We start from the raw sequence: 20,931 nt of genomic DNA on the forward strand, positions 1-20,931 counted from the left end.
GGACACTTGACCGGTGACATGAACGCCGGACTCCTCTTATATATACACACACGCGCGTGTGAGAGTGAGTATTGGACGCCCCGCGAGATGGCAAGTCCATCGTTACGTGATTTGTCTCCGAATGCGCCCGGAGAAAGGCCGACGGCGGCCAAAACAAGAGAAGGGGGGCGGGCGATGGGACATCTCACTCACGCTCTTCCGCCCCTTCTTTCTCTCGACCCACCGACACAAATCCATCTTCCTCTGGGACATCGATTTCAATTGGAGCACCCTTCGCGCTGAGAGAAAGGTGGGATTTTTGGTATATGGAGTGATTGGCCGATGGGCCACGGATTCAAATCCGGAGATGAGTATTCAGACACCCCTAGAAGAATAAGTTAGATTGATGACGAGTTGATTCTTTGGAGATTCATCGTAAAAGATCTAGTAAACGATAGTATTTTTCTAAACCTTTAAAAATTATTTTCCTCGACCGGTGTCAACGTACACTAAAAGTCATTTTCTAGAGCTGTTATAGTGACGAGGAGCTAGTCCGTACGTATATATTATGTGTGTATATTGTTGAGTAGGGTAGGCGGGGTAACATGCGGGAATAGAAGGGGTTGGTTGATCATTTTAGAGGAGGGAGCCTGGGGGTTCTAGGTCATCGAAAAAGGCCTCAGGCGGGAGAGCAACAGCCAGAAAAAGCGAGCGCCACCTCCTTGGCCATTCGACCACACAGTTTTAAAAATAATGCATGATCTACTTAGGCTGCAATCGGCCGAGGAAAAATAATAAAATGAAGGGTGGAAAATTATTATTGTTGCCTTTTTTTGGCGACCCCTTAAGAATATCCTCGCCCTGTAAGGAGGCCCACGGAAAGGATCCTGAATGTGAAATGGACGCCATTGGATTTGTCCGGGGTGAACTCTTCCCTTTAATCTATAAACATAAATTAAAGCGAGTGAACTCGGACGCAGTAAAAAAATTATCGCCCATGGACAATTTATAACCTGACTGTGAGAAATTGACACGTCTGTGGCTTAGTCAAGGGTGATCTCTACCCTTATATGTATATAAACCAACGTGCGAGTTGAATTACAGCGAGTTGAGGTCATCCACGCACTCTTCCCATTAGAACGGAAGCATAATGGGAACTTGACAATCTGATTTTTGTAAACAGCGTTGAGTAGCATTCGATGTTACCTTTACGAATTGCTCTCCCAAAAAATAACGACGAGGCTAATAAATCATCCTTTCCTGAAGAGGAGGTGAAATAGGGTTTACAAATAGATATGAATTATTTGGTTTACTTGATGTCGATTGCTATTGCGGACTTGGAAAAACCTAGATATGCTTCTCAGGAAGCTGGACAAACCACCATGCCGATACCTTCACTCCACAACGCTCAACAATCACCCACCGAATCAAATCCGCACATCTAGTAGCCTTAATAGCACTAGATGAGCGGATTTGATTCGGTGGGTGATTGCGCAGCGTTTGTGCAGTGGAGATATCGGTATGGTGGTTTGTCCAGCTTCCTGAGAAGCATCGATATGGCTGGAGAGCGCAACGATCGAACGGATCTATTCCGTAACGCTGAAGCCAAGCATCGAATGATATACTTTTTAATTTATAAAAAAATAGATGTGGAATGGTCAGATTTACGGAATAACCCCAAACAGCTCGAAGGTATGAATAATTTTCAGAGGAAAAAATATCCACCTGTACCAGCGTTGAGAACAATGAGAGAACAGGAGAGGTGTTATTTGAAAAGTTCACTTCATCACTGCTAACCAAAACATCCTGAATGGCACCCGGGGAAATCCAAAATATTTGGCAAAATCTAACGGCAAAACTAGTTGAGGTAGGGAATACGTCGGAATCATTTCGGTTCATCATTTGGCATAAAATCGAAGGATTCTGAATTGAGCGTTCTCGTAAAACTGAGAAAGGCTCCTTTTTTAGAATTAATTTTTGCTGTAGAAGGTGATATGTCTAGAGAAATAAAGGAACGAGTAACTGCTCGAGATTTCAGGTGTAGAAAGAAAACCATCTATTGAGGTAAAGTTGAAGCGGAAGGTGACGTTAGGCCGTATGATGCGTGGTATGGAGATCTCAAAGACACGAACGGAAGGAAAAAAGTTGTTCAAATGAGAATGATGAAGAGAACATCTTGATTATAATGGTGCTATTAGTTTTTGATTCACACATATATATTTATTTAAATTTTTATCGAATCCAAAGAAACCCAGCCTATGAGGCAAATAGCCAATTTTTAAGCAAACTTCAAGCCGGAGGAAATTATCTTCAAACGGAAATAATCGAAGAACCAAAATTTGCGTGGATTTAGCAAAGAAAATAAGGGGGGTCGGTAGGTAAAGCAATTTTTGATTCACTGGCAACGAGAAAAACACATTTTAGGCACTGTAAGAATGTACACATGTACATGCTAACAAAAATTGCATGGAAAAACTAAATTCTAATTCAAAACCAGGGCTAACGAATAATGAGATTATTAAAGGGAGGTATGGCACTGAAATGAAGAATGCTGGATATCCTCCGAGAATGCAGGCTGGCAGATGTGATTGGTGGTGATGCTGTGCCAGAACTTAATTCTTAAATTGCCTTGTGCTTAATCGTGTGCAATCATGTCAAATTATTTTATGGTACAGCTCTCAATACATTGGCCGAAGCGCCGTAAACAATATAGAAGGCTGATGGGGTGCATACGGAAGTTATAAAGGACATGACTTAAGAGAGCCAACCGCTGAAGTTAAACCTCGCGAAGCCGAAAGATTTTTCATCACGCTGCGTATCCTTAATTATAATTGTATCGTGAGCTATGGCACCACCTTTGATGCTGAAACATATTATAAGTCACACATAAATAGATGACATATGATTATAAATATTTCGCTTTTTACACATTTAACTCCCTCTTTTCATTGAGGTGGACTTTGATCTAAAATATGGTTTCTGATATCTTAAATCAATCGAACCTTCAATCCTTTGATGAGGCTAGATGAAAAAGTCTTCGCATTCGGCTTTCTATTATTCATTTCCTTTGATAAGAATAGAAAAGTAAGGTTGGGTACAATAATGAAAAGTAATTAAATCATTAGATTTTATAGAACCTAATTTCAATAGATAAATCGCTTATTTTTTCCTCTCCGCACACCCAGAGAATTATGGAGGCTGTGAAGTCTTAGCTAATATTTTTAAATTAATAAAGAAAAAATTTTATCCACCCCCTTTTTGTCGAAGGTGGCATCAAAAACGCGTTTCGACGCCGTCATCCAATCAGACTGTCATTCATCGACGTAAAGTTGATCTAATGCCGACAATTTGCGTTGAAATGCTTTGTAATAGTGATCATCGGCATTAAAAGAAGGACATAAAAAGTTTAGTATTTTGATTCAAAATGTTGTTATACCAGGTAAGATTAAGGTCGTTTACTAATGTTTTAAGAGGATCATCATTTCTGCAGTACTTTGATGGTATGCAACATTTCTCAGCGATAATGCATCCGAGGTCTTATATGCGTAGACAGGAGACTCTCAGACATTCATCAAACTTTGTTTGACGTTGTTTTTTTTAAGGTGGTGGCTTAAAAACTTTCATTGAACAGCCAAATTAAAGATTGCTATCTCTTTAATATTTCCAGAAAATATGAGTGGCGGCCATCCCCCCACCGTCTCCCTGCCCCCTAAAATCCGCCACTGTCCATCACATCTGTACCAAAAACGGTTGAACTTTTTAATCTTGAATCCATCTATTTGGCTCGACAAAGTTTCTTTGCCTGAAATTCACGTCATACGGCTACTTCGCCTTGATTATGAAGGACGGAACGATCTTTCCCTCGGACAGGGCGCCCGAAATTTCGCCCCAGGCGATCGCGAGAAAGAAGAAAGGGGGAGGAGGAGCACTTTCTCCGTCGTCGGCCGCCGCAGATGGCGCGGCGCCACCATCGCGGCAGCGAGAGAGAGAGAGAGATAAGGAGAGAAAGGAGAGCGCACTCGAGGATTGAATATTTAATGAGCGCTCAGCGGACGGAGAGAAAGAAAGAGGGGAGGGAGAGGAGGAGGGGGAGTGAGAATTCGTGCATTGCCCTCCCTGAAGAAGAGTTGTAGACCTCATCACATCCTCCCGAAAAGAAAACAAAAGAGAGTCACGGAGGACGGATTTCGCACCAAGTGCTTCTTTTGTCGAGCCAAAGAAGACGGCAACCTCCGCGCTGGGTGCAGTGACCACTGCTGTAAACTGTGTACAGGGTGTCCCTTTTATCTTGACCACCCGAAATAACTTTATGTCCAGATGCAAATTCAAAAATGTGTCAAGCAAATGTTCATTAGCCGTCAGGGGGACATTAATCAGTATGATTGCCTTCCTTGTAGCTTTGTTATTTACAAAGATATGAACAGCGGTATGTCTTTTTTAAATGGCACCCTATATTTTTTATTCGGCAATTCATTTCCTCTCCAATAACTCCTACTGTTCATATCTTTGTAAATAACAAAGCTACAAGGAAGGCAATCATGCTGATTAATGTCCCCCTGACGGCTAATGAACATTTTATCGACACATTTTTGAATTTGCATCTGGACAAAAAGTTATTCCGGGTGGTCAAGGTAAATGGGAAACCCTGTATAAGGCCCATGGAGATGTAGTTTTAGGAATATTTTTTTAATAATGCGGCAAATCTGCATTTGGAGTAGGTATGCTTCTCTACGGAAGTGAGGCATGGACAATGACAGCCGCGGAGAAATGTTGGGCAGAGACCTTCGAAGTGTGGTGTTACATAAAAATGATGAGGACGAAATGGATCGATCGAGTAAGTAATGAGGTAGTCCTAAGAAGAGTAGGTGAGAAGAGAAGCCCCATGAAAACCTTGAAAAGAAGACGGGACAACCTGATAGGCCTCATCTTGAGACATAATGGCCTTAAAGAAATTCCTTTTCTTTTCTTTAATCCTTCGAGGCCGTAGAAGCTCAATCCCCATCTTTCTACATAATGGCCTGATGAAAACAATTGTCGACGGACATGTGGATGGCAAGAACGAAAAAAGAAGACCACGAATAAAATATAAGGAACTTTTAAAGAAGGATGTGAAAGAAAAGAAATATGTTGCTGTGAAAAGATTGGCTGATAGGAGAAGTGAGTGGAGAGCTGCGTCAAAACAATCTTAGGATAGCTGAAAAGTGTTGATGATGGCGACTCTGATCCTAGCCTGTTTTTCCTCTGGAATCCTAAAAGGTGTAGCCCAAGGTGCGGAAAATAGCACTCTTCCAAACACCGTGAGTACAGCCTTTGTTTAGGTTTTCCAGAGACCAGACCAGCAGGCATTTTCACAAAACCATGTCTTGAGTGTTCAAAAACCCTCCCAGGTGGTACTCGAACCCCAACCCCAACGAGAACAAGGGAACCGCATAGAGGATGTCCAATTCCATCCCACAGAAGGCTGAATTCTGTTGCAATTTCGGTCGCATATTAAGCGGTTTTCAGAATTGTCCGCGGCGCGGTGATGAGTGCAATGCGATCCACATTTTTCTAACGTTTTGCAGTAACATGTTTGTCAATGCGAGGAATAGTATTGAAAAGTTAAGGATTTGATAGATCACATCATCATGTATATAAATTTCGGTAAAAACCCCTCATTATATCTTATTTCCCCGGGAAAATGACTAATTGGTCAGTCAGAGACATGAATGGGGACTTTTTTAAACCCATTTAAATGCGCGGTCGCTGACAACACATTTAGAAGCCGACTTGAGGATCCTCTTTTGTCACATTCATGCAGGAGAACTTCACCCCGCCGCCACTGAGGTCGAATTTGACTGGAAACTTCAGCTGCCTCAGGAATGATGTGTGATCGTGCTGTCACAGTTCCATTCATAGGAGGATTTTGGGGGGACGGGCACGGGGGCATGCCACCCTCCCTCCCCCAGAGGTTTAGGAAATAGACAATTTTTAATACGGTTATCATTACGTTCGTTTTGTTTTGTGTATTACGGAGCCTCAATCTAGTTTCACACAAATAACTTTCACATTAAAATTAAGAGTATATTTCGTAGAGAAATTGTTGCATGTAGTTTTTAATCTCAAATACGAGAAGACCGTTTGCCTGTCACACCCGTATTACCCCTCGCTCCCAGAAAAAAATCTTGGATCCGCCTTTGGTCCCGTTAATGTTGGGAATGTTAAAATTTAGGTTCGCTTTAATTCATGGTGGCAGACAATATTCGGAAGGCGCTAATGTGTATCGACAAAGATTTTATTACTAGCCATTATTATTGAAATATTGAGCCAGTTCAGGTAGGTTTACTTATATTATTTAGAAGGTCACCCCGACCTGTCTCCCCACCCAGTTCCAATTAGATGCCTCCCTTAAATTCACAATAAAACCTTTAATTCTACCTACATATCAACTTCTCTTCCTTCCCCTGCCTACCAAGCATTCTCCCCTCCAACAAAGTTTTTAACTTCCACCCTCCGCTCAGTAATAAGTAACATTCTGTCTCCTTCGTATCTCATTAAGAGGCTTCCTCTCTTTACCTAAAATTCCCCATAACTATCTATAAGAAAGCAATATTTGAAGATATTCGTGAAGAGTCTCGCAAAACTGAGACACAGAGACCAGCCGGAAAATATACGGAAGTAAATTTGAAACCAAATGCGTCTTAAACCTCGTGCGGTGAGTATATTCTAAACTAATGGGCTGTTAGGGTTAAAAAAAGAAATTTCGAGAAGAGTTAAATAGGCCATAAAAACAATAGCACTATGACACGGACCAGAAACAGGCAGAACACTTATAGGACACGAATGATATTTTTATACTATTGGGAATAACTGTTTTATGAAAACCATGTCGAGAGAGAAAACCACATTAGGTGGCCTCAGAAACAAATATATGACGATAACAGCAACTAAGGTGAGTCATAAAAAGATAATTATATTCTCCAGTTCGTTTTAAATTGTGGCTTTATTTTACGAATTGTCGGACAAGGAAACTCTAAACTCAGTTATCTTACAACAAAAAAGTGGCGTAGGAATTAATGAAGTCACTATTCACTTTTGTCCAATCACTTGGGGCGTTACTCAGTATTACTGGCTCCTCCCTCTCATTCCCCGCATCTCTAATGAGGTCAAAAACTTTTCGAGTTAGCGGCTACGTTCTAAATTATGTTGTCATAAAAACGTTGACGAATAAGCTCGGCGAAAATTAATTTTTCGATCCATTCACCGACGCCAAGAATTTAAGTGTAAATCAGGTAAGAGTAGACTATTGTATTAAACAGATGAAGGGTAGGAAAGAAAACTGCAGTAAACGCATCTTAGAATATCACTACTTAATGGTAGCATTGTCTAATGATCATTCTCTCTCTCAAAATAAACGATAAATTAGCAAAAAATTATATCTTAGCATTTTATTAGCGACGTAAAATCTTATATTTTGTGTGACACCTAAGCCATGAAAAATGCAATCCAGGAAAAACTTGAAGCAAGAGAGGAAGGTCAAGGGATAAATTCTTGGAACAGATAGAGGCTGACACAAGGAAGAAAGAGAAACATCAGGGACTTGAAGGAACTAGTTTGGGAAAAGGAGATATGGAGGGCTGAAGTTAACCATGTGTTATAATTAGGATAGTACTTTCTATGAATTAATGCACCCCGACCTCAGCAGAAAACGTTTTTTAGAGTGGGTAAGGGTCATTATGATGGGAGAGGCATTTCCCTTTTCGGGAGGGCGGACACTTTGAGGAGTTTATGCAATACACTGTACCAGCTTAAGATTTCTGGAGGGAGATTAAAAACAGTTCGCAGCTCTCCACCGCTATCAACGGCATAATGGAACAACCACAATAAAAGTATTCCCAGGGTAGTGATAGCTGTTCCATTGGATTTCGAGGTATTCCCAAAAAAAAACTGTATCCTGGCAGCAATGCTTCTCTCGCCTCAAAATTTTCTTCGTATTACTCAGCTATCACTATCATAACAAGGACGTAAGGGGACATTCATTTACAAACAAGAGAAGGAAGTCGACCGCTGTCGTTGGCATCTCCATGGATACAAACCCGCATGCATTCACGTCGATTGCACGGCCGCGAGTTGCACGTGACGAGGGACCCGAGGGAGTGCTTGCATCGACGCACGTAATGAGACAAAAGAGAAGCGGGAGGCTCACGCCGACACAAGGTGGCGGCCAAGTCAAGCGAGATGGCCCACATCTACCGCAAAGACGCCAAGTAAATCTCGAACTAAGCCACTGCTACCGGGTAACATGAGAAGGTGCTCATCTAAAGGTATACACAGAGAAAGAAAACTCGATGAGAACGTGCAGTAACCGAAGGCTTGGGCCAACATTGAGAGACAATGTGTATTCGGATTAATGTCGGCATATCGATGAAAACTGTTAAAAGCTGTATCGGGCTGATGTTGAGGTATGGTATTTGAAGGAGGCGACCGACAGCTCAGGTAATTTTCGCCATGAGGGAAGGATTGAGAAGGAAGAGTTGAGTTCTTATCGAAAGGCGCCATGGGGCGACGGCTTAACGTCCAATGCGACGGACGGAGTGTTGCGATTGAAGTGTCCTCCACACAACACTCAAGCAGGGATCGGGCAGTCTGTGAAAAATTCTCTGCCACTGCCGGGATTTGAACCCAGACTCACGGGTTGTGAAGCTAACAGTCTAGACACCACTCCTACCAGATCCCCCTTAGTGCTTGGTACCATCTCATTTGTCCTCATTCATATAAGATTTTTTTAGATATTGCCCGATTCCTGCTTGATTACTTTGAAAAATACATCAAGTACAACTCCCCAGAATCCAAATATGGTATTAAGCCGTCGTCCACTTGGCGTCTTTCGTTTCGAGCTGGCCAATGCCGACATCTTAATTATCTCCGATCATCCTTCCTTACCACTCCCTATGGTGGAAATAGCTTAAGCTATCGGTCACCTCCTCCACGTACCTATCTACTTACCCCGAAAAATGTTAACGAATAAAAAAGGGTGGGAGAAAGAAATACCTTAATGTTCCAGGGTCCTCTGGTCCAACAAGACCTCAAGCTTGATAAAAATTCGTGAAAGACTTCCAGAACAAAGTTAAATTCGTATGAATAGGTCGCAACATGTATATATAATAATGCAAACGAATGAAGGACAAAAAATGGATGTGAATCAGGTTAGTTTTTATTTCAATAGCATTGAATTAAATAATATGTTTTAAAATGCCATCCAGGGGCGCCGACTTATAAAAAATATTGGGGGGGCCCATATCGGAGGTCTTGCTCCAGGAAGAGGTTAAATTCAAAGTGTCTCGCAGCACCGAAACACTATCACGATTCATACCACTTGTTTAAAGTTAACCTGCGCACTACCTTATGATTTGTTTTAACACATTGTTGAATTTATTTTAAATGTAACTATCGTCAAGCATGGGAAATAAAAAATACCAATATATTTTTGTGATTTCACTATATTATGATATAACTAAATTATTTTCCTGAAATATTGAGGGGGCTCCGCCCCCTAAAACGAATCTTTGAGGGGGCTTGGGCCCCCTCAGGCCCCATGGAGTCGGCGCCACTGATGCCATCAGAGTATTAAAGTTTGTAATAGAATCCGGTACTACTAGAATCCTTTACCACTAAGACTGTGAAAGAAAGGTATGCTGAAAGTTGATCATAGGCTTTCCCGGCGTATAGAATTGTGGAAGGTTACACGGGATTTCCAGGCGAGTTGTCCATCGTCTTCAAGCCCTGATAAAAATTCGTGAAAGAGATCCCGTGTAACCTTCCACAATGCTGAAAGTATTCGTAAGAAGGATTGGGAAAAGTAGATAATTGAAACAAGAACAAAATTCAGTGCCTGTCACGTCTTCACCAACCTGGGGCCGTATTCTGTATTTCGTCGGTGCCGCACCGGTCGGTTTCCCTTTCAAGCCCACCGACTGGACATCAAACCGTACCGACAACGGATTCCGCACCGACGACGACACTTTCAGCGATTCTGTAAGGTCGTCGGTTTCAAACCAGTCGGTACGGTTCCCTCTCCTTCCCAAACAGGGAAAATCCGAATATATCCGAAGTTTCACGTGTCTCCACCAATGAAAGAAGGGTAAAAACAAGAGAAGACTCATTGGCACAGTTTGTTGTCGTCATTCTCAATCTTTTTATTTGCGGAAATTACGACTTATTGCTAGATTAAGATAAACGATATTGGATAAGTTGTTAACAATGCTTATATAATGTGTGGTAGTAATGCTGTACCTACAGAATCGAAGGAAACAATATTACAACATCACAATAAAGTTTGTATGTGATGGAGATTGTTGTTGCTGGAGTGAATTATTGAAACTATCCTTGAGATCGTAGTTTCTTTTTTTAAATATTGGTTCCGTATAATGCTATTTATTCATGATTTGGTAATATAGTTGTCATTAAGTAAGTTCCGTATAAATGTTATCAACGGAAGGTTACCCGTAGCAGACGAAAATAGCATACCATGGAACGTGAACGTAGGATTCAAATGCAAATGTAAATGTCATATTAGAGGAACAAGTTAGGAAATTGTTATTAAAATATGGAGCTGGGTGTAATTAAAAGAAGTGTAATGACGAGGAAGTAAATAAATTGTGATTGGGTGAAATGCATATGTATAAGTTGCGCATTCCAAGTGAGAGAAAATGATAATATTGCGGTAAACCTCATACTTATTAACAAATATCTTCTTTTATCGTCAAGGGAATCAATGGTTGACGATGAAATGAAATATAGTTGCCCGTTACAAATGAAAGAAACTGATACCGTGGTGGCAAACTTCATACTTAAATAAAAAGATCTTATTTCTATGCCGAGAGAAACGCCAAATTGATGATTGAGTGAAATAAAAGTCGCCTATTCAGAGTGATATACAGTGATAACATTGCGGCAAAACTCATATTTAATCAAAAATATCTTTTTTATGTCAAAGGAGCAAATAAATGATGATAGAGAGAAATAAAGCCTATTACAAGCGAGTGAAAGTGGTAACATAAATGAGAGAAAGTCATCATATGTTAGCAAACCTCATTTTTATTAACCATTATCTTATATTTCTCTCAAGGTAATTAATATAGATGATGACACAGTGAATTATAGAGGCGTATTCGAAGGGGCAGAAAAAGATAACATTGCAGAAAACCTCATTATTTACTCGGTGGTGAGGTAAAAACAAAATAAAACGTACAATGCGCACCCACGATTCATGAAACCCACTAGTCGGTGGCCGTACCGACACCTTTTTGCTGTCGGTACGGCTACCGACGATCTCCCGTCCTCTCGTCGGTGCCGCACCGACCGGGTTCGTACAGAATCGCACGACTTCTTACCGGGAGTCGGTGTGACGTCGCACCCGACGAATCGGTGTCGCACCGATCGGTTTGGAGTTACAGAATACGGCCCCTGCTTGAATATTGGGGTGGAGGAAATTTCAAGCGCAAAACTCCGTCCGTCAAATGGGACGTGAAGCCCTGTTCCCTTGGCGCCTTTCGTTAAGATCAGGCTAATGCCGGCGCCGGGCCTCTCTCTACCCCTCCTTCCATACCCTTCCCTCATGGTGCAAATGACCTCAGCTGTCGGTCGCCTCTTCAAATGCCGACACCAGGTGCGGTTCCTCGCCACGGGACGAAGTGTGGGATTTCACGTAGTCCGAGGGCTTTCAATCTTGACCCATTTCCTAACGTGACTCTAAGGAGCTCATTGGGGTGTGCCCTGCTCTGATATCCCATTGGAGACTTCAACAAGTAAAATTCAAGCCCACAGCACTTAGCTGTCAAGCCCCGTGTTAGTTGGCGATTACGGTCTCGCTAATTAAGTGACCTTCTTGATGACGCCAATCACGTAATCAGGGGGAGGAAGGGAAGGGGTCAGCCAGCCCCACCCCGCAATTTTTTCCCTCATGGCGACTGCAGTGATATTTCCGCTCAGGAGACGACCGGTCCAGGGGTATCAATCCTCTGATCCCAAGAACCAACCCTTCAACCTTGATTTAGCCACAATGCAATCATAGTTATCCGTTGAATGCAACTTGGTTTGAATTTGAAGAGAGACAAATTTTGAAGGAATGTCTTCAGAATTTTATGAGTGAAGATGCATTAAGAATATAATTAATTCGAACACGAGGTTGTTCATTGGTCGAAAAATTCACAGAGAGTTGTCCTAAAATTGGATAGTATTAATGAATAAATGAAGAGCTCAAAAGTTTAATGTCGATTTCGCGGTCGTATTCCAGTAGAGACCAATCCATAAAAACTGTGGTAACTTCAGCAGTAATAAACGAGGAATTTAACCTTCAACATCACAGCTTAAGTAAATGGATTTACTATGCGCGCCATTCGACGAAAAATTACCAGTTTAGGCAAACCGCGCGTCACCCAATGCCAAAGTAACATTTTATGGCGACGCGCATGAATGGCGCTGGAATGTTATAGAAACAAAGTAAGCTATTTTTGTGATATTAACTATTGAAATTAATGACCGAGAGAATTCAACCCTGACTAAATATAATGTTTGTAATTGCCTCGTTCTTTCAAAGCCCAGGCTTCTCGAGAAGCTATTCTATAATTTTTGTGGTTGCAATTCCAGAATCCGACAGAAGGAAGAAATCTCTCAGAAAAACTCCGTACCCAGTATCGTAAATGATTCCTTTTCCCGCGCTTCTGGCGAGGCTACAATTTTATCATTATCGAAGGGAAAAAAGAAGTTGGCTCAACTTTCACGAACTCTGAGGGGCAACTGAGAAAAAATTCAGCCATGCGAAGAATCTACGGCTCTATGACCAACCGATAATCTATCAAGGGCTGGTTGACTATTCGGAGAAAGTTTAAATTTAGGTGGCTAATTTTAAGTCGCGTTATCGAACGAGTGTTAGTCCCGTTGCTTAACTCGTCTACATCTACATAGTACCCTGCAACCCGCCTTAAGGCGTGTGGCGGGGGATGCTAGGACGATAGCAGTTTAAAAAAAGAAGAAGGAATGAAAGTAAAAGAGATGAGCGCACTAAGACCCGCTTAGCATTTATTTAAGTCCTTAATTGTTCGGGGGAAAAATGAATTCCTGTACCTATCCGTTTGGCAAAATATCTCTCTGAATATATTGTTTCTGTCGCTGCTGGAAATATAGAGAGTTCTAAGACGATGTTCTCCGTTTCGCTCTGAAATATATCTATTCCCAATTGCTCAATTATCTAAGCCCATGGCGTAGCGATTCTGTAGCGGCTCCCAGCCTAATTTTTCATCAACAAGCAAGCAGTCACGTTGGGGTCTCCAGATTTTCATGGCTTAATGCGGAATAAAACTATTAATTAAAATTTGCTAACTATCACCAATAGAAGTTTGTCTCGCGTTCGCCTATTGGACCGATTTATTGCGTATAGCAGTGGTCCACCACCTATTATCCGCGGACTACGGACCCGCAAGAGCATCAGGAGAGATAAGTAGTATATAAGAAACTGAATAATTAATTGATATTATTATTGAGAATATTCGACCTGTGCAGGTAGTTTTACATGGAGAATTTTGCAGATTAGCCCCTATGGTATCTCCTCCCGACTCATACATCACTCTTCCCTTCACATGAAAGCCTATTACCTTTCATTCTATCTATAAATGCTATTCTCTTCCCTTCCCTAACTTACTCAACATTCTACTCTCTAATATTGTTTTCAACAACCCCTTCCCGCTCAGTACTCGTTAAATCCAAACCCTTTGTCTTTTCCGTACCTCATCTGTAACTTTTCCCTCCTCGCCCACCATGTCCTGTACTTCGTCGTTCCTCTTCCTCTTCGTCTACCCTCTCCATTCTTCGCTCATCTCATCTTACATCTCGAAGGCCTAGTGCCATTTCTGGTCCACCTCTTCAACGCCCAAGTTTCTGCACCGCAAAGCGCTATATTCCAGATCATACTCTTCTTTAGCCTTTTCTCTAAACTCCTACACAAAAATCAGGTCTTCACTTTTCAAGAACGCCTATGAAATATCAAAAAATGGAAGCATTGACAGCGACGCCCGCTGATCGTGATTATGCTTACATGAGCCTTGAATAGGTCTTAATACACACCACCTGTTTTCCTTAATCATCTTTGAACGTAATTGTGGAAAAGACGGTAAGTAATTATCTGAAGTGATAAAATGGAGGTGGTTCGTACATTATTAAATTTCAGAGCGTAGAATCCTCGCATTTCTAACTTCAGGGAACCACTGATATGATAAACTCGATGGTTTCAGGCTTTACTTCGTGAAAATCCATAGTAAAAATTAAAAAAGGTATAGTACTTTTTAAAATCTTTACCACTGATATGGATGATAATCAATGCTACAACCTGAAGATTTGGTTGGGAAGGTAATGGTAGAGCTGACCCCAGGCTATGACAGAGGTGCGTGAATTTCACACATTAAGGGCACAAGGGCCAGTTTCTTTCCCATGTACCGATACCGATGCAAGGGGATTGTAAGAATTCATAAATTTAAGATAAGCGAATTAATTTATTGATCATAATTTACAAAAAATAATGATAATAAAGGAGGGTGCCGGAGTGTTGGATGATCGCCGGCTGGCAGCCCTTCGTCTCCGTCGTCATCGCCTGCGGAGTTCACCTCCCCATTGCGCGCTGTTGGTGCGGGGGGAGGTCGGGTGCCGAGGTGGTGCGGATGGTGTTGATGGTGGTGACTTATTTACCAGGCGTATTGGGCGCCAAGTCCTTGGAAGGAAAGGTGAGCGACGGCGGGTGCGGCAGAGTAGTGGACGCCGAGGGGAGCGGCGACGGCGGCACCGTGGTAGGCAGAGTAGGCGGGTGCGGCGTAGGCGGCGCGGGCGACGCCGAGGGGAGCGGCGACGGCGGCTCCGTGGTAGGCAGAGTAGGCGGGTGCGGCGTAGGCGGCGCGGGCGACGCCGAGGGGAGCGGCGACGGCGGCTCCGTGGTAGGCAGAGTAGGCGGGTGCGGCATAGGCGGCGCGGGCGACGACGGGAGCGGCATAAGCGGCTCCGTGGTATGCGGAGTAGGCGGGTGCGGCGGCGTAAGCGGCGCCGTGGTAGGCGGCGGGTGCGTAGGCGAAAGCGTCATTGGAGACGCGGATGTCGGACTTGCGGACGGAGGAGTGGGGGGTGTCGACGGCCTTGGAGTACTGGGAGACGACGCTGTTGCCTCCGTATCCCTTGACGGTGCTCTCGTGGGTGGAGCCAACGCTACCGTAGTCGCCGGAGGCGGCGTAGGTGGAGTAGGCGGCGGGGCCTCCGGCCTGAGCCACGGCCACGAGGGCGGCGATGAGGAAAAACTGCAAAGAGATAAGAAAAAGACATTGAACTCACTGGAAACGGATTTGCAACAGAAACAATGACACGGGAAAATTCATTGACCTGGCGTAGTGTGCTTGAATCGTTCGAATGTAATTCTGGCGCGTAACCAAGGACTACAATCGTGTAAATAGAAAATAATGAGCGTTCGGGATTGCTTGGGGATCGAAATTCATGTGGTAGCTAGAGAACTAGCTTCCCAGTCTGTGAAACCGGGTTCAAGTCCCAGGAGTCTTTTCAGAGATTGGCCTATCTTTGCTGCCTGCGGAGTGATTGGCGCTTCAAATACAGCTCTCCGTCCGTAGGATTGGAAGATAACTAAAAAACAAAACTATCTTTAAAGGCTGACAGATATACAGTTCCAAGAGTAGTGCATATTGCACCGCAGGCCGAAACTCTACAGAAAGCCTTTATCTGCAGCGATATATTTTCCTAAAGGTAATTAATATCTGAGTTGATTTTATGTCCCACAATGTCAATATCGCGCGCAATCATTTTTCCGCTAGTTTCAGCCAACGTGCTTGCATCGACTAAATTTTCTCTGTGCTTATCAATACAAACAAAATATTTTCGCGAGGGCCATTGCAATCTAGCACATCTCGTCAACAGGGGGGAAGATAGTATCGCGATAGTATCACAGTGAAGGGGATCAGCACTGACATGGCGGAGATGAATCAATAAATTGACCGATATGAAGAGAGGCTGAATGCGAGCGGACTCCTTTGGTTTACGAAAGGGACTAAGGACTTCGACAAATTAGAAAGTTTACCTGCATTTTTATCGCTTCATAGTGGATATGGATTTGGAAAAGGATAATTGTAATACAGTGGATAGCTTTCGTCGATTCGATTTCCTGTGCAAGTTAACAGTTTTTAATTGCATTTCTAGAAATTAATAACCCCTTTTACTTAGCAGAATGTGAATAAAATGTACGATACGCTAGTAATACGTAAAGTACGTATCAAAGGTGGCATCTAACTCTTCCATCTACATGGAGCGACTAAAATAAAACTTTATGCACGCACAGGCGTATACAACCATCAATAAAAATATTCACAAAGCAAATAGTTTTCAATTACTTCACTCTAAATTATTTCAACTGAGAATTTAAATTGTTCGCACTTGTCTAGTAATAGTTACGTAAGCACATTTAAGGCTCACTCACCCTGCTGTTTCTGTTCACCCCGTTTTCCGAATCGAGAGCTATGAATGTCATCGCACTCGCTGAATTCGAGAAACATCCCTTTCCCCGCGGGCCACGCCCTCCCTCGAGCACAATCGGCGACTGCAGCGCCCTCTGTTGCGCAACCGCCACGCCCACTTCCCGTCGAAAACGACCCAAAAGGCGAGAAAGGGGAGCATTCCACCATCACTCAACAGTACCGGGCGTTTGCAGGTGGGAGTTCGATTCCCGGCGCTTGATAACAATGGATAGGCGTGGCATCGCAATGAGGGCAAAAGCGCTGGGTAAATGGAGCGATGTGGTAACCAAATGACTCGGAGGATAAGAGCGATCAAGTCTTGATTTTAACACTCCAACGCCGCGTTCTTAAGGGGACAAATAACAAATACTCTAGCGGTCACTTTTTTTACTTTTTTCGGAACTACTTAATGTTTAGAAGTTGAGGTCTATAACTCATTTATCCAACCCAAAAGTAGATTTAAATCGGTGAGGATAAAGCTCAACCCAGACTTAGCCATGGGCGTGTGGATAACACACATTCAGGGCGAGGGGTTCCTTTCTTTCAGAACAGTTATTTTCCCTGAGTAACCTCGTGCTTTGAGGATTTCATTTGAGATCTCACCCTGAAATTTGCAGGGTTCATACCCTTGCCAACTCGTAAATTGTAACTCAAAAATTTAAATTTACGATCTAATAAAATACTGAGCTTTAATTTTCAAATTTAAGGGACAGGAAAATGTTGAATGCCCATGAAACCTGAAAATTTCAAGTTGATATGTCAGTTCTGGAGAAATAACGCGTCGCGAGTGAGTATCGGTCGAACGGGAGGAAGCAACATTAAGAAAAGGTCATTTAACGAAAAAACTGCATTCTGCTCGCAAGGAAAGATAAATTAATTTCTCTTCCACGAGGTTCTAAATGACCTAAGATTTAATAAGAGTGGAGGTAATTGTGAGGAACTAATGTAAACTCCAACAAGAGCTTTAACGATAGTCGGAAATTAATGCCAGGAATTGGAGACTCAAAATAATGTGGTTGAGGCACTGAAGGCAGTATTTATTGGGACACATGACATAGGGTAATTTACCGGGTTATTTCAGCGAGGGCATAAAAAATTGTGTCCACAACGATTTCGCACCAAGAATACGAATCAAAGTGAAAACAAGGAAGTTAATTGTTGATTTGTGCAGTAAATTATTTTTAATTTAGCAAACGAAAAATATATTGGTGTACTTCACAACGAGTAACGACAGCCATTTTCCTTTAAGGGAAGCTGATATAGTACAGTCATTATAAAAGATTTACTGGGCAAATGGATGGGAGAAAAGGAGCATGTTATCCGTCCCTCAGTTTCCACCGACAGCGCTCCAGTTCCACCGGGTGGGGGAAGGTCGCCTTCTGGAGGTGGGGGTAAATACACACGATGGGAGTAACGACTCTGGGTGGGAGTCCAAAAGCGTTCACGCCCATTGCGTCACTGCGGACGGATCGTTTCTGGGTCATGGATCATTATCTAAATGTCTCGGTCGAACTTATCGTCTCGAAGTGAGAATTAATGTCGGTTTCCGCTGGCTACATCCGATTTTTTACCCAAATTTTCGCAATGCTGTCTTCTGGGTAAAAAATCTATTTTTAACTATAGTGAAGTATTTCAATTGGTGAACACCTCCGTGAGTTCTCTCCAAACAACCAAATGTAGATAATAAATAATTGTACTTTGGTACACTACGACACATTTGACACATTTGCGCTGGAACGAAGACATTGAAGGCAAAGATAAATTATCTTGCAAAGGCTGAAAAACTACAATTTCTTATAATTTTGTCCATGTTACGACGGTGTTGTCTCGCCCTCAACTATATACCGATATCTTTGGGAGAAAGAATCGCTGTTCTTTATCTTTTCGTTCAAAAGATGCCCTTTCTCGTTGTAAGAAAAATGAACCTAATCCTAGAGGGTGATCCACTAGAGTAGCGGCACAGGGACATAAGATTGGAAATATAAATGCGGGCAATGACCTATAGGTAGCATTTAAAAAATAAATTTTGAAATTCGCTACGCGACGTGAATTATAATCAAGATACGTATAAATAAATTAGTATTCGGTTTGGGTGTGGCTGCTTTCTATATTTCGTTCGCCTTCGTAAGTTCACAGCAGGTACTGAGAAACAGCTCCACCTGTGGAGACTTCAACGCCCGAATACTACGAAGACTCCAACGCGAGAATACGATAGAGATTTCAACACGCTAAATCAGAGGAGATTTCAACGCGCGAGGTTGATGCTTGCGGCTGTCCCTATCACCAGCTACTCGATTATTTTCCATTTCAGCGATTGAGGCACAAAGAATTAATCCACAAGGGGCGCTTGAGTGCACCACTCAAACCGCTCCCATCCGTCGCTCCTCGCGAACACAGAGCGCGGCAGCCGCACACACGAAGACGCGATGCTGGAGGAGCGATCAACGAGGACGGCGGATGCGGGCGGCAGAGCGCGGGGAGCGACCGGCGGACCGTTGGACGGACACCTCTCTGATCCTTACCTTGTACATGTTGAGGAGTTTGTTGGACCCTTGAGAGCTGCTCGAGAGAATACTCTTGCGGTGGCCTGGACGGGCCTTTTATAGTGCTCACCACCACGCCTCAGCATCCCTTGCTCCATCTCCCCACCCAAGGCCCCCACCGGAGGGACGGGAAGGTGGGGAGGCGTGGAGCGGAGGCGGTGAGAGGGCGAAGCCTCCGGGGTCCGCCCCTCGCCTCCAGTTGAGGGGGACCACTCGAGTGTTCCTTGCTCTTACACAGGAAGGCTTCGGGAATGAGTTAGACGCCTGCCAAATAATCACTGGAAACAAATTCTAGAACACAGAAGCGCAGAAGCACATTTTTTTGGCGAATGATAGATAGGATGTGCTACTCCTGGTCGACCGGTCTATTTTAATACCTTATAACTTGTTTAACCCTCGAAGTACCAGCGTCGCTAAAGGAAACTCAAGGAAATGCTCTTATAGCGTCTCTGACGACTCATTAAATTTAAGGTTTTTTAATCACACAATTTTTCGTCGTATTTTTTGATTAATTTTATCAATCTTATGTTCAACAAGTTCTTTGCTGAAATACACGATTATGTCGCATGCCATGTTATAAAAATTATGAAATTTCTGCGTACTTAATCTATCATCTAAAGCTTAAGCTATGATCTTGAAATTTTCCAGAGTACACGGGATAACCATTGTGTACATTAACCTGTATCTCAAACTTGAAATTTTTATCTAAATTTTTTTTTCAGGGGTAAAAAAAGGAAAAAATAAACACCAAAATGCATCGCTCGTATTCGATTGCGTTGTCATCCAAAATCGCGAATGGAACTTTTTTAAATTAATATTTTTCTGAGGAATAGAATGAGACTATATATTTTAAATTCTTTGTGAACCTAAGGCTGTTTTCGTGGGGAATAATAAAATAAGTAGAAAAATTAATGATTTTAATTTCAAAGGAATAACAAAAGTAATCAAATTAGCTCAAATTTAGCAGTTTATACCCTTTTGTTTCAAGAGATCCATTTAGAGTCAACGCTGAATTTTGTCAAGTAAACTCCCTTTTACAAATCATCCTTTAAAATTTAAGATCCTTACTCGTAAGTAAAAACAAAATCCACTCTTATAGGAATAATGCTTCGTGATAAATAGATCAAATGTCAAGATCAAGTATCTCATCGTCCAAATATTTATTCGGGTTTGAATCAACATAAAGTGATAATAGTTAACTGGCTGGAAAGTATGAAACTTGGAATTCCTCCGTCATGGAAACTCTCATGAAAATGAAACCACAATTCATGAGAATCCCATTTTAAATTGCTTTCAGGTGTAAACTCTAGTGTAAAAAATAGTCACTCTATGCTTCCCTTTATAATATAAAGACTGAATGCTCAGCCGGTCTCTGAAAAATTTAAGGGAATACAGAGTTAAAGGACAAGGGCATGTATTGCGAATACCAAGGGTGAGGCTTCCAGAGCAGGCTTTGGAATATTAGCCATTAGGCGAAAGAAGTGTTGGAAGACCAAATTTAGATCTTAATGTGAAATTTGAGTAGGCTTAAATTCAAGCAATTCAAGGTATCAGACGTCTCCACGTTGAAACAATAGTTACATATCGGTAGATGAAAATAGTTTATCTTTCCAAACTTATTAAAGTAGTGGATTGCAAAAATTATGTAACATAAAAAGTAATAAATAGTATACTTCGTCCAATTGCTCTTTACTTTGTAATTTAGAACCGAGTTCATAGAAACTCCCCTTCAGTGGGATATCTAAGCGATGAAGAGGAAAGTAATGGCAATTATCAATGTGGATGATAATTGTAAGAAGAGCTCTCCAGCCCCATAGAGCCTTGCGTGTTTAAGCAAACGCGTAGTCTAAAATCTACATACTTGCAAATACTTA

At 42.3% G+C, this 20,931-nt stretch overlaps 1 protein-coding gene across 1 annotated transcript; it reads right to left on the bottom strand.

Moving 5' to 3' along the window:
* Positions 1 to 14,484: 14,484 nt before the first annotated feature.
* On the bottom strand, positions 14,485 to 19,091 carry LOC124156461 (cuticle protein 21.3-like). Its single transcript, XM_046531025.1, has 2 exons — positions 19,037 to 19,091; positions 14,485 to 15,293 (listed from the first exon to the last, which is right to left on the bottom strand). Exons 1-2 carry the CDS (start codon positions 19,043 to 19,045, stop codon positions 14,694 to 14,696), a joined length of 609 nt encoding a protein of 202 aa, XP_046386981.1. The 5' UTR covers positions 19,046 to 19,091; the 3' UTR covers positions 14,485 to 14,693.
* Between the last annotated feature and the right edge of the window lie 1,840 nt (positions 19,092 to 20,931).

The sequence above is a fragment of the Ischnura elegans genome, chromosome 3, assembly GCF_921293095.1.
Source record: "Ischnura elegans chromosome 3, ioIscEleg1.1, whole genome shotgun sequence".
Lineage (NCBI taxonomy): Eukaryota > Metazoa > Arthropoda > Insecta > Odonata > Coenagrionidae > Ischnura > Ischnura elegans.